This window comes from Coregonus clupeaformis, chromosome 10 (genome assembly GCF_020615455.1).
Source record: "Coregonus clupeaformis isolate EN_2021a chromosome 10, ASM2061545v1, whole genome shotgun sequence".
NCBI classification, from domain to species: domain Eukaryota; kingdom Metazoa; phylum Chordata; class Actinopteri; order Salmoniformes; family Salmonidae; genus Coregonus; species Coregonus clupeaformis.
Genome location: NC_059201.1, coordinates 31,231,810 through 31,248,393, shown reverse-complemented (window position 1 = coordinate 31,248,393; position 16,584 = coordinate 31,231,810). Strand labels below are relative to the sequence as shown.

Below are 16,584 nucleotides of genomic sequence, written 5' to 3'. Positions count from 1 at the left end.
TTCTTCAAATAGCCACCCTTTGCCTTGATGACAGCTTTGCACACTTTTGGCATAAGTATTGAACCCCCTGAGTCAATATGTTAGAATCCCCTTTGGCAGTGATTACAGCTGTGAATCTTTCTGGGTAAGTCTCTTAAGAGCTTTTCACACCTGGATTGTGCAACATTTTCCCATTATTATTTTCTAAATTCTTGAAGCTTTGTCAAATCGGTTGTTGATCATGGCTAGACAACCAATTAAGTCAAAACTGTAACTCATTCACTCACTGTCTTCTTGGTAAGCAACTCCAGTGTAGATTTAGCCTTGTGTTTTAGGTTATTGTCCTGCTGAAAGGTGAATTAATCTCCCAATGTCTGGTGGAAAGAAGACTGAACCAGGTTTTCCTCTAGGATTTTGCCTGTGCTTAGCTCCATTCCATTTATTTTTTATCCTGAAAAACTCCCCAGTCCTTAGTGATTACAAGCATACCCATAACATGATGCAGCCACCACTATGCTTGAAAATATGGAGAGTGGTACTCAGTAATGCGTTGTATTGGATTTGCGCAACATAACACTTTCTATTCAGGACAAAAAGTTAATTGCTTTGCCACATTTTTTGTATTACTTTATTGCCTTGTTGCAAACAGGATGCATGTTTTGGAATATGTTTTATTCTGTACAGGCTTCCTTCTTTTCACTATCAATTAGGTTTGTGGAGTAACCACAATGTTGTTGATCTATCCTCAATGTTCTCCTATCACAGCCATTAAACTCGGTAACTGTTTTAAAGTTACCATTAGCCTCATGGTGAATTCCCTGAGCGGGTTATTTCCGCTCCAGCAACTGAGTTAGGAAGGATGCCTGTATCTTTGTAGTGACTGGGTGTACTGATACACCATCCAAAGTGTAATTAATAACTTCCCCATGCTCAAAGGGATATTCAATGTGTGCTTTTTTTTATTTTTACCCATCTACCAAATAGGAGCCCTTCTTTGCGAGGCATTGGAAAACCTCCCTGGTCTTTTTGGCCAAATCTGTGTTTGAAATTCACTGCTTGACTGTGGGGTACAGAGATGAGGTAGCCATTCAAAAATCATGTTAAACACTATTATTGCACACAGTGAGTCCATGCAACTTATGTGACTTGTTAAGCCAAGTTCTACTCCTGAACTAATTTAGACTTGCCATAACAAAAGGGTTGAATACTTATTGACTCAAGACATTTCAGTTATTCATTAATTAATTTGTAAGAATGTTGAAAAACAATTCCAATTGGACATTATGGGGGTATTTTGTGTAGGCCAGTAAAAAAAAATCTACATTTAATCAATTTTAAATTCAGGCTGTAATGCAACAAAATGTGAAAAAAGTAAAGGGGTGTGAATATTTTGAAGGCACTGTATATTATAATACATTTGTTTTCCGTATGGGCTGGCCAGCGGCTTGAGCAGTGACATTGTCCATCACCCAGGAATATGTGGTTAGTCATCTGTGGTAGTCATCTGTCATAATTATGGTTTTGTATTATTCTCAATAATAACAGACAGTTTCATAACATGTGTTCTCAAGCCTTTACGATACCGTTTTTGATTTTTATAGTGGCATTGAGTGGCGGTATATTGGCTTGTCAACCTTCCAATGCCAGTTTTCTATGACTTCAGCCTTTTGGCACATTCTCTACTCCAAAGAGGCCCTGGCTAGTAGGAGAATATGTGTTGTAAGGAAGGTGTTGAGCACACAGCTTAATACTTTGGGGCTGCTGATAAACATGCTAGAGAGCTAAAACCAACAATGAAAACAGAGACATGCCTTTAAAATAAGGGTTGACAGTGACACTGATATTTGAATAAGTTAATTTTTTTTATCTGGATATTTGCCATTTCAACCCATCCCACGCTGCATTGATCATTAGGAGCAGGTTTTAGTGGCTTGTTTGTGAGTCTCTGACATTCAACATTCACACATGTGAAGTGCACTCTTGGAGATATACAGTAGCTGGTGGCTATATGTATTATCTTTACCTAGACAAAACAGCAGTGACTAACAGCAAATGTCAGATTTGTAAAGAGATTGAGCGATAATGTATTTGCCTCCAACTTTTACCAAACCTTAGGCCAAACTATATTTATCTAGTTCTGCCAAGGCAAGTAGTGCCCTCTATTGGACAACCTATACTATTGTGACCTAGGCTGATGGGTATAGGCTACTCACATCTTCACACATACATGATCTGAGATGAAATTCATGTCTACCACAGGAGGTTGGTGGCACCTTAATTGGGGAGGATGGGCTCGTGGTAATGGCTGGACCGGAATCGGTGGAATGGTATCAAATACATGGTTTCCATGTGTTTGATGCCATTCCATTGACTCCATTCCGGATATTATTATTCACGGTCCTCCCCTTAGCAGCCTCCTGTGATGTCTATCACCTTTCCATTAGATCTGCCTTAATGTATACTATCATCACATTAGGAAAATCTAAAATGTTAATACATTAATAATTTAATATACATACAACTCAGATATGACTTAATCTTCTTATGTTCACATTGAAATAAAGCCATATTCTCAGAAAGCTAGGCAGAGCCAGCCACAGCACGAGGGTCAACAATGCCCCTAATGATGTCGTTGGTTCTCTGGGCACCCTGCACCAGGGACAGCAGGCCCACCCTGTGGACAGTGTGTCCTTTCAGACGCAACACCTTCACATCCTCCTCCAGGAACTCAGCTGAGGGGAGACATTTGTGAAGATATGAATTAGAAAAAGTGAGTTGAAGTTTCAAACCATTTCAAAGCTGATTTCCCACCCACAATTATGTGGAGATAAAGAAAACATCAGAAATGCTCACAGTCCACCAGGAGGCTGCTCGGCTGAAGCTGGGGATGGAGTCGTCCCAGGGATATACTATCATTCAGATTTTTGTGGTATGATAAAATATTAATCAAGACCTGAAACAAAAAGCACAATGAAAGGTAATGAAATTACAAGGACATTTTACTTATAGACAACAACAGGCATGAACATTATGTGTGTGTGTGTATATATATATATTTTTTTTTACATGGCAGACCTGGGTGATACCACTGAGGCTGTGCTCTCCGTTAGAAGATCCCAGGGCCACATAGGATCCACATTTACCTAGAGACGGTATCACAATTGTGGGCATTATAAATGACAGAGGCCGCTTGCCTGGCTGGACCCTGTTCCTCTGCAAAGAAAACAAGTGTTGATATAGGATATTTTTACAAAATTGTTGTTTCTTTATCTGGGGCTAGGATTGAAAGTGTAGAATGTTATGTTAATACATTATACAGCCTAAAGGTGCAATGTACTGTGGTATGTTGTTACCAGGTTGGATATTAACAGTCCCTTGGTTTTAATTGGCCAGGAGAAGTCCACGATCTGGCTGTTCAGGAGAATGCCTGAAGGGGTTAAAATTCTACTTCCAAAGGGCCTGTTCAGTGAGCTGAAACATAAAAAATGAACAAGTGTAAGACTTAAGCTATCCCACCCAATATCCATCATGCTAATGTAAAGGTGCAGACAGTAACTGTTATCTCCTTCAGCTAAGGTCTATTATCACAGCACCTGGTGACAGACACAATGACGTCATCGGGACCCATGACCACCACCTGGCTGGCCACAGCTCCACTCGGCAGGTCATATAGAGTAGAGTAGTATCTGGGAGGAGACGCCTGCGAGTCACTGATCAACTGACGGAGCACTGCAGCCTGTGGCTTGCTTTAACCAAGACACAGATACATAAGTATTCATCCCCCTTGGCGTTTTTCCTATTTTGTTGCATTACAACCTGTAATTTAAATGGATTTCCATTTGGATTTCATGTAATGGACATACACAAAATAGTCTAAATTGGTGAAGTGAAATGAAAAAAATAACTTATTTCAAAAAATTTGAACAAATAAATAAAAGTGGTGCGTGCATATGTATTCATCCTTTGCTATGAAGCCCCTAAATAGATCTGGTGCAACCAATTACCTTCAGAAGTCACATAATTAGTTAGATTGTACACAGATTGACTTTATTTAAGTGTCACATGATCTCAGTAATTATATATATATATATATATAAATATATATATTGTGACGTCACGAGAGGCTACACAGCTTTCAGCGGGATTGCTCAAGTAGTGCAAGGAGACAAGGTTCAAACAAAACAAGGATTTTATTATAGGTCTTGGGAAGTTAACGAAAATATAACAAAATTCTGTTCTCTTGTGGCTTTTTAAGGGTTAACAGTTCAGGGATGTCTCTTCCACATCCAAAATCATAATTCTCACTCGCTCAGATAACTTTTCCACAGCCTTACTGTAGTCCACGTTGCAGCTAGTGGCCAACCCAGCAAAAAGTCCTTCCAAATGTCTCTCACGTATTTCCACAGGTGCATATATCCAAAGGTGAGTATTTCCCAAAGGTAAGTATCTCCAAATCCTTATATTCCTCATGGAAGTGGACGTGCAGCACTCTTGTCCTCCAGAGAGCCCAGGTTGGAGACTGTGTCTCTTCCCTTCCCAAACCTTCAGCTCATCAGCTCCTCATTTGTTTCAGCTACGTGGGAAGATTGGCCATAGAGGGGTGGAGTTCCCGACCATACCAGCAGATGGAGCCATAGCTGTCTGGGTTTGCAGCCACCTCAGGGGGATGTAACGTCCCTCCAGGACACAGCCTCTCGTGACATCACAAATATATATATATATATATATATATATATATATATATATATATATATATATATATATACACACACATACACACACACACACACCTGTTCTGAAAGGCCCCAGCATCTGCAACACCACTAAGCAAGGGACACCACCAAGCAAGCGGTACCATGAAGACCAAGGACCTCTCCAAATAGGTCAGGGACAAAGTTGTGGAGAAGTACAGATCAGGGTTGGGTTCTAAAAAAATGTCTGAAACATCCCACGGCGCATCATTAAATCCATTATGAAAAAATTGAAAGAATATGGCACCACAACAAACCTGCCAAGAGAGAGCTGCCCACCAAAACTCATGGACCAGGCAAGGAGGGCATTAATCAGAGGCAACAAAGAGACCAAAGATAACCCTGAAGGAGCTGCAAAGCTCCACAGTGGAGATTGGAGTATCTGTCTATAGGACCACTTTAAGCCGTACACTCCACAGAGCTGGGCTTTACGGAAGAGTGGCCAGAAAAAAGCCATTGCTTAAAGAAAAAAATAAGCAACCACGTTTGGTGTTCGCCAAAAAGCATGTGGGAGACTCCCCAAACATATGGAAGAAGGTACTCTGGTCAGATGAGACTAAAATTGAGCTTTTTGGCCATCAAGGAAAACGCTATGTCTGGCGTAAACACAGAACCTCTCATCACCCCGAGAACACCATCCCCACAGTGAAGCATGGTGGTGGCAGCATCATGCTGAGGGGATGTTTTTCATTGGCAGGGACTGGGAAACTGGTCAGAATTGAAGGAATGATGGATGGCGCTAAATACTGGGAAATTCTTGAGGGAACCCTGTTTTAGTCTTCCAGAGATTTGAGACTGGGACGGAGGTTCACCTTCCAGCAGGACAATGACCCTAAGCATACTGCTAAAGCAACACTCAAGTGGTTTAAGGGGAAACATTTAAATGTCTTGGAATGGCCTAGTCAATGCCCAGACCTCAATCCAATTGATAATATGTGGTATGACTTAAAGATTGCTGTACACCAGCGGAACCCATCCAACTTGAAGGAGCTGGAGCAGTTTTGCCTTGAAGAATGGGCAAAAATCCCACTGGCTAGATGTGCCAAGCTTATAGAGACATACCCCAAGAGACTTGCAGCTGTAATTGCTGCAAAAGGTGGCTCTACAAAGTATTGATTTGGGGGGGTGAATGGTTATGCGTGCTCAAGTTCTGTTTTTTTGTCTTATTTCACAAGAAAAAATATTTTGCATCTTCAAAGTCGTAGGCATGTTGTGTAAATCAAATGATACAACCCCCCCAAAAAATCTATTTTAATTCCAGGTTGTAAGGCAACAAAATAGGGAAAATGCCAAGGGGGTGAATACTTTCGCAAGCCACTGTACACATCAGAAGAGAAGACAATTGTTCACAGAAATTCCTGTCATTGCATTTCAGAAGGACTTAAATTGCATGGCTAATCTACTTAGAACATGGCGAGGAAGTGAATGCACGCTTGTTAATGTTTACCTTAGCATCTTGGAGACGAGTGCAGAGACTGACGGGGTATACACAGGGTCTCCGAGCCCACTGGCCATAGCCAGGGCCGCTTTCAGTGACTTCAAAATGAATACAATACACTTTTATTAGGGGAACCTTACCTGCACACTGTAAATAACATGGGTCTCACTTCAGAGCTTGAGATACAGTACCTCAGCAATCCAGTGGTTGTTCCCAGTTGTACTATTCCCCTTGAGGTGGAAGTCCTCCAAAATGTTGAGGGCTGAGATCAGAGCAGCACCAATAGAAGGGGGAGGTGGCACTAGAACTCGAAATCCTGAGGGAGGTGTTGCCAGGTAATATTGTTTAGACCTGAGGAGGCTGGTGAGGGGAGGATGGCTCATCATAATGGATGGAATGGAGTGAATTGTGTCAAACTCATGGAAAACCAGGTGTTTGTGTTTGATACAATTCATTATGTTCCAGCCATTACTATGAGCCTGTCCTCCTACCCATTTAAAGTGCCACCAGGCACCACTGGTGTAGACATAATATTATGTAGACAAATGCAAGTAATCCCAACATAATGTAGGATTTCCTTGTTTGTAGGCTACTTTCTATAAAGAGTATGAAGTATGACTACGTTTACCCTGATACAGGCCTTCAATTGGCTGCTCTATGACTGCACTGTAGTTGCTGAGATCCTCCTCGGTTAGAACTCCTCCATTTACTTGCACCTAAAACACAACACTGGTCAAATCTGTGTATGATTCAATGCCATTTACTGAGGGCTATGTTCTTAACTAACACATTTATTTACCTCATTGGCCATTTCCTGTGTTAGAGTCCCACTGTAGAATTCTGACACCCCAGCCTCCAGGACAGCAGCCAGACTGGGTGTTTTCATAAGAGAGCCGGGGGACAGAGCATGGCCTCCTGGCAAGAACATGTCCCTGAAGCGCAATGACATATTCTGACCTTTCAGCTTGGTTATGGCCTCTGCTGCAGGGTTAGACAAACATCAAAAGTCTCCTGGTGAAAACCTGCAATTGGTCTAGTCCTGTAATGAGGCTTTTATACAGATTCTACATGCATGAGAAGTAAAACAGTAAGAAAAAAGACTTGGGATCATTGTGAATCACTCCTTACCAAATCTGTGAGATACATTAAAGCCGTTTCTGGCTACATTGGCAGCCCTGGTGACAATATCCTCCCATGACAGTCTGAGGTGAAACAATAACAACCATAGGCTAGTACACGCTTCTGAACACAAACATGAAATTGCACATAACAAATGACAACACCTCACCTTCCATACAGTTTATGGGCTTGGTACAACCCTCTGAGCAAGCCTGGCACACCTACAACCAGACCTGGCTGGATGGTTAAGGAAAGATGTTACAATTTCAACATCTCTTTTGAAGCCTCAGTGTACATGTTGAATGACTATCTGAGACTAGCCACACAATTCGAGATAATAGTTCAACACATCATTGTGTTATCCTACAAATGAAATATCTAAAATAAGTTATGTATTTTTACTCATACACTGTTGTCATACAGCACATCACCTTTAGCTCCGGGTCAATTTGCAGGATCTCCTCCTTGATTCCAGAGGGTGCCGTTTCCTGGAAATTAATCACCTTCCTTATATTCTTTCGGATGTCATGAACCAGCATCACCCCTCCCCTACAGACAAAGACATGAATGAAGTTGGGTGGACCACGGATGTCCTGTCCATCCACATGATCACCTCTGGACAATCATTATGCCACATAAATTGTGCACTTGCTGTTAACTTTCTCAAATGCAATAGACACTTACCCGCCAATACCTGACGCGTGTGGATGGACTATTCCCAGGCACAGGGCGGCAACAATGGCAGAATCCACACTGGAGCCCTGATCATTCAGCACCCTACGACCAAGCTCTGTACAGCGTTCATGGTCCGTCACCAACACACTCGCTCTGAAGACCTGCTGACCCCATTATAGTAAGGATGGGGATGAAAATAAGGTAATAAGTAAAAGTTGTTCTGAATAGCTTCTATACATTTTTCTAAGTCAGTGGGAGAGGGTGTACATACCTCATTTGTCCCTAGATAAATCTGCAGGACCATAGCGGTGGTGACTGCTATGGCAATGGTGAGAGAAGCAGCATAGATGGGTATCATGCCATCCTGCCAAGGGCCACACCTACTTGGTCCCCCAGACAGGGGGTCCTTATCCGTCTCTCTAAAGGAGGACAAGCTTAGATCAGCCAGGTTAGGGTTCTGGCTCCCAGAGGCTAGATTTTTCAGGGGCAATTCTTTTGGGAGACTTTTGAGGTCTGGGGCAAGGCTGAGGCCACCATGGCCATGGAGACCTGGAGAGGGAGAGATTTTAGACCCTGTAATTAGAGTGGAGGTGGGCTAAAAAGCTATGTGTGGCAATTTGTGGTTGATACAAGCAATATTTGACTTGACATCAGGTAAGTAGCGTTGAGTTGCTGCCAAACCAACTACCTGTGTTTCGGTTATGCTCTTTCTGCAAGTTCCCATTTTGCCCTTTGGGCAATGTGTCATCCACAGTCAACTGAGGTAAGCCCTCAAAGCTCTTGTAACCAACTGGTGATTGACTGCTACTAAGTTTAGTCTCAGGACTCACATCCATCTTCCCTATGTTCACACAGAGATAAGCACATGATGTACAATTAGACAGACACAGGACTACCCTCTCCCTTCCCATCTGATGACTGGCAAACCTGCAAGTCAGCATGGTGAAAAAAAGCTATACAATAAAGGTACAACACAGGTGTTGGAGCAGTAGAATTTAGAGATGCACAAAAACAATTCCACTATGTTACTAATCTAGAGGAACAGAAAGTATAACACAGTTTTATGAGCTCTCCATTGCTAGCTTCCCTCTTACCTGACCTTCCCCTTGAACATACAACACCTCAATAATGACAAACAGGGGTTAAGAATTACTCAGCCAATCAGATATGCCAATTAAGTAACCAATTGATCAGCCATTTAAAAAAAAAAGAGTAGTATACACAGAGCTGTTTCTCTGTAACCTTTCACATATTGTTTCGCATAACATTGATGAATTGGATAACATTAGTAATGCCTTTTGGTCATCAAATAGCCCTGATAATGCGGTTCTGACACTATAATGGAATAAAGGAACAATGGTGCAATCACGTGGGTCATCCTTTTTTATTGCTATAGGAAATATTTTTTACCCACACACAACAATCTGACAAAATACATACATGCAATGATACAAATACCTTTTAATTTCCCTCTACATATGTTTTAGCAATTTTTTTGCATAGGCGTTGCACAGAAATGTGCATGCCACTGACAGTTTTGCCATAGCCACACACTATCAAGCCTACAAACATCTTCATTCTCTTGTCATATACAGTACAGATTCAAAAGTAATTTTTAGCTGCCAGTGAACAGGTGACAATTCCGAGTAACAAGCTTAGTGTTTTGTATCATATGGTGTAGATAGGATTCATTTGGGAAATACCTTCATTTACACAAGAGTGAACTCTGCAAAATGTGTTTGAATTATGACTTTATTTCGCTGGAAATCTGCTGCCAATCAATTTATGTTGCATTTGTGAAGGTGTCTGAGCATGTCTGTCTGTGTGTGTGTGTGTGTGTGTGTGTGTATGGTGTGAGCAGATTAAAGGTTCCTGTTGCTCTTGTGTTAAAAGTGCTCCCTGGTGCTGGGTGTTCAGTGGCTGAAGTTGCGGTGGCCTGGCTGTTGGAGGTAGGTGGTGCGCGTGCGTGAGGAGTGGCGTTGAGCTCGCTGGCGGACACAGTTCTGCCGCTGGATGCAGCTCCGTGTGAGGTGGCGGCGGTCCACCCGGGTCTGAGCCCTCTGGACACGGGCAACCTGTGTGACCTTAGCCAGCTGTCCAGCCATGGACACTGATCCACGAATGATCCGGCTGGGGCTGGTGGCGCCTCTTTGGACTGGGACCTCTGGTTCTGACATCCTGCAGAGAAACACATGCTTGTAAGCCCACAAATGCACACCCACAACTGTTCACATATACACACAGACACTGAAACATTTGGAATCAGTGGCAGAACACGGATATTGTCAAATGCTTTGACAACTTCCTGTGTCAAACGCACAAAAGTATTTCTCTCACCTGACGCCAGTTTCTGAGATGGGTTCAGTCTCCTCAGTGACAGGTGGGTTGGAGGGACATCTGTAGATAGACGTGTTGGCACACTCCACTACCTGCTCCTCCAATGGGTTCACTTCATTGACAGCTTCTGTAGAGCAACAAGAGAGCCAGCGTTATCCATATTTCGTCCAGCAGAGCACACCGATCCACAGTATGTAGCTACAGTTCAACCACTACTTCCTGTGAGATACTGACCTTGATGGTTGATCAGAAGCCACCCTTCCTCAAGCATTTCTGAAGGGTTGGATGTCCTCTGGTCTGTAGGGATGTCCTCATCTCTTCCAAAAAACAGACTAGTGAGCCTTCGGAACATGACTGGGTTCTGTTCTGTGTGGCGGTTGCTAAGGAAGTGTTGCCTCGGACTCTGGGTCACAGACTTGGTTGTGATTTGGTGTTATGAGGTCGTTGCCTGTGTTCTCTTTCTTGTCCTTTCCTCTCCTTTCTTTGGCAGGAAATTCAGACTTAGCAGCAGAGGCTTTGGGTGTCTAAATACTTCTCACAAAGACCTGGTTGATCTGGAGGTGAGAAAAACATTGTCATAAAGTCTGGGTCCCATAACTCAAACCTGCTGTAACAACATTGTCTTATTCTTGTCATTTTGCATCCTTGGACCTTTTTGAAAATAATGGTAATTATTAATCAATCCCCCAGTGATGAATTAGGAGTGATTTCTGGACCCCACACATCCATACTGGCCCATGTTGATTAATGCAACCCAAGGTCAGCTGACCATGGTGGTCATTGATTGGCCAATGAGGCCTTTATGAATATAAGGGCCTGAATAACCAGTATCCCCTGCAGCGCTCCATTGTCAGATCCCATCTGCTATTAAACCTACAGGGGAGGGGCTACGCTATACTCTGCAGCATATAGTTTCAACCTCATAGCATCCTCTCAATGCAATGGCTCTCAGCATAGGACACATTTTTTAATGTTATTTTTCTGATACAGCTGTTTGTTGGCAAACGGCTATATTTGCCGGTCTCTGAATTTGCTTTTGTCATGCACACAGGGAATCCCTCCACCCCAAGCAGAGAAAGCATGGTTGCTTATGATAAACCACATTCAGCTTATGAGAACCGTTTTGGGATAGATAAGCGAGCAGATTTGCAGATCTAGGGGCATGAGGCCCATGGCTGCAGAGTTCACTGTGGTATTATGTGCTCACCTTGTATTCTCTTCATAACCACTGACCTAGAATCCTAACAAACGGCAGGATCCTTTTAGATACAGTAAGTGAAACAAGTATTTGATCCCCTGCTGATTTTGTACGTTTGCCCACTGACAAAGAAATGATCAGTCTATAATTTTAATGGTAGGTTTATTTGAACAGTGAGAGACAGAATAACAACAACAAAAAATCCAGAAAAACGCATGTCAAAAATGTTATAAATTGATTTGCTTTTTAATGAGGGAAATAAGTATTTGACCCCTCTGCAAAACATGACTTAGTACTTGGTGGCAAAACCCTTGTTGGCAATCACAGAGGTCAGATGTTTCTTGTAGTTGGCCACCAGGTTTGCACACATCTCAGGAGGGATTTTGTCCCACTCCTCTTTGCAGATCTTCTCCAAGTCATTAAGGTTTCGAGGCTGACGTTTGGCAACTCCCTCCACAGATTTTCTATGGGATTAAGGTCTGGAGACTGGCTAGGCCACTCCAGGACCTTAATGTGCTTCTTCTTGAGCCACTCCTTTGTTGCCTTGGCCGTGTGTTTTGGGTCATTGTCACGCTGGAATACCCATCCACGACCCATTTTCAATGCCCTGGCCGAGGGAAGGAGGTTCTCACCCAAGATTTGACGGTACATGGCCCCGTCCATCGTCCCGTTGATGCGGTGAAGTTGTCCTGTCCCCTTAGCAGAAAAACACCCCCAAAGCATAATGTTTCCACCTCCATGTTTGACGGTGGGGATGGTGTTCTTGGGGTCATAGGTAGCATTCCTCCTCATCCAAACACGGCGAGTTGAGTTGATGCCAAAGAGCTCCATTTTGGTCTCATCTGACCACAACACTTGCACCCAGTTCTCCTCTGAATCATTCAGATGTTCATTGGCAAACTTCAGACGGGCATGTATATGTGCTTTCTTGAGCAGGGGGACCTTGCGGGCGCTGCAGGATTTCAGTCCTTCACGGCATAGTGTGTTACCAATTGTTTTCTTGGTGACTATGGTCCCAGCTGCCTTGAGATCATTGACAAGATCCTCCCGTGTAGTTCTGTGCTGATTCCTCACCATTCTCATGATCATTGCAACTCCACGAGGTGAGATCTTGCATGGAGCCCCAGGCCGAGGGAGATTGACAGTTATTTTTTTTCTTCCATTTGCGAATAATCGCACCAACTGTTGTCACCTTCTCACCAAGCTGCTTGGCGATGTTCTTGTAGCCCATTCCAGCTTTGTGTAGGTCTACAATCTTGTCCCTGACATCCTTGGAGAGCTCTTTGGTCTTGGCCATGGTGGAGAGTTTGGAATCTGATTGATTGATTGCTTCTGTGGACAGGTGTATTTTATACAGGTAACAAGATGAGATTAGGAGCACTCCCTTTAAGCGTGTGCTCCTAATCTCAGCTCGATACCTGTATAAAAGACACCTGGGAGCCAGAAATCTTTCTGATTGAGAGGGGTCAAATACCTATTTCCCTCATTAAAATCAAAGCAATTTATAACATTTTTGATATGCGTTTTTCTGGATTTTGTTGTTGTTATTCTGTCTCTCACTATTCAAATAAACCTACCATTAAAATTATAGACTGATCATTTCTTTGTCAGTGGGCAAACGTACAAAATCAGCAGGGGATCAAATACTTTTTTCCCTCACTGTAGCACCATTCCATTCTACATTCAAAGTACCTAGTGACACACGCATAATCAAAGTCCTTATGAACTGTATGGACTTGGAAATCTAATCTGCAAGACTGAGGAGAACTGGGGTGATGAGGACAGTTGATATTCAGGCATTCTACCACAGATCAGTGTCCTATGGACTTGATGCTGGCAGCTACCAATGATGTATATAAACCCTGAATTGCTGATGCTATGTATTGGCCAATGAGAGGCTTTAAAGCTACCGGTCGGCCATATTGGCACTCCTCAGAAGAAGCAGTCACAGACAGAATGGGAAACCCAGACACGCCACAGGGGCTATAAAGCTGAAGCATCTGTTTAAAGCGTTTTCTCACTACCAAATATGGTAATGAGGAAGTCCAGTCGCGGGTAGTGGGAGAGGATAGAGGAGTATTTCTGTCTGTAATCAAGCCCTTTTGTGGAGAAAAAAATCATTCTGATTGGCTGGGCCTGGCTCCCCAGTGGGTGCCCTCCCAGGCCCACCCATGGCTGCACCAGTCATGTGAAATCCATACATTAGGGCCTAATGAATTCATTTCAATTGACTGATTTCCTTATATGAACTGTAACTTAGTAAAATCTTTGAAATTGTTGCATTCATATTTTTGGTCAGTATATTTTCGAAAATTATACTTAATAATAAATATTCAAAAACATTTTCCTTTATTTGTATGTTTAATTCACATAATATCATTTAAAATTATGCATTAAGGTGTCTGTAATAGAATAAACGTGGCAAAAACAAATGTAGACACTAATAAATTCATTTTTATAGCTTTCAAACTATTTTTTACGACGAAGGGGGAGTACCAAGATGGAGGCGTGGTGGCTCCAAAACAGCGCCCCGTTAGTCATCTAGTGTATATATATATATGTCATTGGCAGCTACACAGCTGAGCAAATATGCGGCCTATGGCAGTGGCTTGACAAAAACAAAACATCGTCCCTGAATGCGTCAGATGTGTATGCAACTGACATCATTATTCAAAACCTAAACAACAGCTTGAGCAGAGTGGACGAGGGACGAGGCTGGGATACCACTGAAAGACTAAATAAACCATTTCACGATGACAAAGAAAACCTGAACGTTAGCCTTATATCAACAGAGAAAGAACTGAAATTAATAACTGGATATGAAAGCTAGGCTATAGCCTACTCCTTTGGTGCAAGTGACATAACAACAAAGTCTGGTCTGAAATTGGGGCAGTTGCAATGACAGCCAGCGGTAGTTCAGCATCGAAAGACTGGATAATAATAGAACATCATTAAATATGTCTATCTCCTTTTTGGAAAGACGCCCCTCTTGCATTCATGTTAGAGCTGGCCTAGAGGAAAATAAAACGTACCTATATTCGTAGAATATATCCCAGTTTGAGTAGGACATTCTGTTAACCCCAAAAGTGTATTTGAAGAGATTTTGTAACCGATTCCTTAATTAATGCGTTTTCCTTTGATGAGGCATCGGTTTATAACTGCAACTCTGCACAATTTTTCCAAAGATTTGCATCTGTTCTTGATTCCCTGTCTGGTCTTTGCAACTGTTTCTTTCCAAATGTAATCAAAACAGCTGATCGAGATATCACAGCAACGGTAGCACCACCTCTTCCCCCTCCTATTCGAGGTTTACAACCAATCACGCAGTTAAAAAAGATGCGGGTCTGCCCCTCATTTTGTGCAGACCTACAATGGCTTATTGTCCCTTTATGTTAAAAGACTTGCATTTGCAGCAGTGTTGTCTAGGCTTGAGGTGATTACCTTCAATAAAAATAGTTTGTTAAATTAACAGTTATTATTAGTGATAAAATACTCACACCAACACCTCTGCAAAAGGACCAGCAGCAACCTTTGAAGGCTCTCTCTGTCGTCCACTCACGAGTCTAATACATGTTTTATTAGGCCTATGCATCTAGATTAGCCCTATTATTGCATAAGTACTTACGTATTTTCATTATTAGGCTATATTCACCTTTTTCAAAACGTCATAATTAGAATAATTTGTCAACATTCTTGGTTATTTAAGTATTTCTCAATTTCTTTCAAGAATTCTCATACATAGTAAACATAATCCCTTTACCCATTGAAAAGTTCTAAAGCTATGGTAGGCCGCGCGATGTATCGAATTGATGATAGTTATAAAGAGTGTTACAAAGTATACAACCAACAATGTATTCAATTCCCTTTCGCGCACTTGATTTGACACAGTGAGGGGGAGGGGATCAAACGGTTGTGGGACTGGGACAGGGTATCCTACTGTAGCTTTCCAGACTAGGGCGGGATCTAATTTGAAAGTCGCATTTACAAGCCAGTGAAGACCTCGCCCCTCCACTCTCGATTTCAGAGAGAGAGAAACGATGTGTGCGTTCGTAAATTCCCTCTGGCTATCTACTCCGATTTCAGAGCACTCGACTGAGTGTGCAAGAGCGCAGATTAACTGAGAAATTTACACCCTTGAATATGACCAGTGTCATTAAATGTCTGCAGAAACACGTAATAACATTGCTATAGTCACCAAGGCTTTCGATAAAATGAAAACAGCCTAACCAGCTCTGCTAGTGCAGGTAAAATGGTCAGAGTGAGGTGTTCTCTCATTTGTTGTCTGGAAGTAGCTAGCCAACTTTAGCCAGTTAGCTTGGGTGCCTGCCTTTGTGAGCCAGAAAACTTGGATCAACCCTACTTACTCCTTGGCCAGAGCTTCCAGTGTGCACTCTGAACGCTCAGAGAACGAAAAGCTCTGAATTTATGAAAGGACAATCTGATAAAGCTCCGAATTTACCAAAGCCCAGAACGCACTCTGAGCGCACTCAGGCACTCCAGAGTGGATTTGCGAACACACCCTATGTAGATGTCAGATAGGTGCTGTGTCAATAGATGAGGGGATATGGAGGCCTGATGGCCCGTTTGTGTTAGCTGAACTCATATTCGTTTTTTATATAGGCCTATATAAATATTTGATATTGTTTCCATATCCATTGCATTGGGATTTGGTCAACTGTTTCCATGATTACAGTTAGGTGCTAGTATGCTACTTACACAGTCAGCAGTATTTTAAACAAAAATAGTTCCTCAACCAAATACACTCGTATGTAGGTATGTAGTTCTGCAGCAACTCTGTCAATTGGTGTCACTGTTTTTCTTTCACTTTGTCACAGCAAAGTCTGGGTGACTTTCTCATTAGCCACACACACACACACCAGTGGCGGTCGGTGCCATTTAAGATGAGGGAGGATTATTTTATTTTTTAATGAGCATGGCCTGATTTCTACTACAGCATATTGGATGACTGTCATTCATATTCCATTCACCCAGCTCAATGTAACATCTATAGGTTTAGGCTACTACATGATACTTGAGTTTTCCCTATACCCATCATGCGGTTGCTACAACCTAGTCTATAAATTAAA

The 16,584-nt window shown here is 42.4% G+C and overlaps 1 protein-coding gene across 3 annotated transcripts; it reads right to left on the bottom strand.

Annotated features, from left to right (window-relative positions):
* Positions 1-1,853: 1,853 nt before the first annotated feature.
* Positions 1,854-15,357, bottom strand: LOC121575002 (glutathione hydrolase 7). Of its 3 annotated transcripts, none has more exons than XM_041887754.2 (19): positions 14,995-15,357; positions 10,534-10,853; positions 10,300-10,426; positions 9,057-10,140; positions 8,651-8,803; positions 8,234-8,511; positions 7,972-8,126; positions 7,719-7,836; positions 7,457-7,524; positions 7,297-7,370; positions 6,968-7,149; positions 6,797-6,884; positions 6,360-6,484; positions 6,178-6,266; positions 3,573-3,725; positions 3,333-3,450; positions 3,055-3,192; positions 2,833-2,932; positions 1,854-2,711 (listed from the first exon to the last, which is right to left on the bottom strand). In XM_041887754.2, exons 5-19 carry the CDS (start codon positions 8,796-8,798, stop codon positions 2,560-2,562), a joined length of 1,986 nt encoding a protein of 661 aa, XP_041743688.2. In that variant the 5' UTR covers positions 8,799-8,803; positions 9,057-10,140; positions 10,300-10,426; positions 10,534-10,853; positions 14,995-15,357; the 3' UTR covers positions 1,854-2,559. The 3 variants fall into 3 exon arrangements, with proteins under 3 accessions (XP_041743688.2, XP_041743687.2, XP_041743689.2); XM_041887753.2 differs by lacking the exon at positions 14,995-15,357 and adding an exon at positions 14,530-14,822; XM_041887755.2 differs by lacking the exon at positions 14,995-15,357 and adding an exon at positions 14,530-14,822 and having other exon boundaries at positions 7,972-8,123.
* Between the last annotated feature and the right edge of the window lie 1,227 nt (positions 15,358-16,584).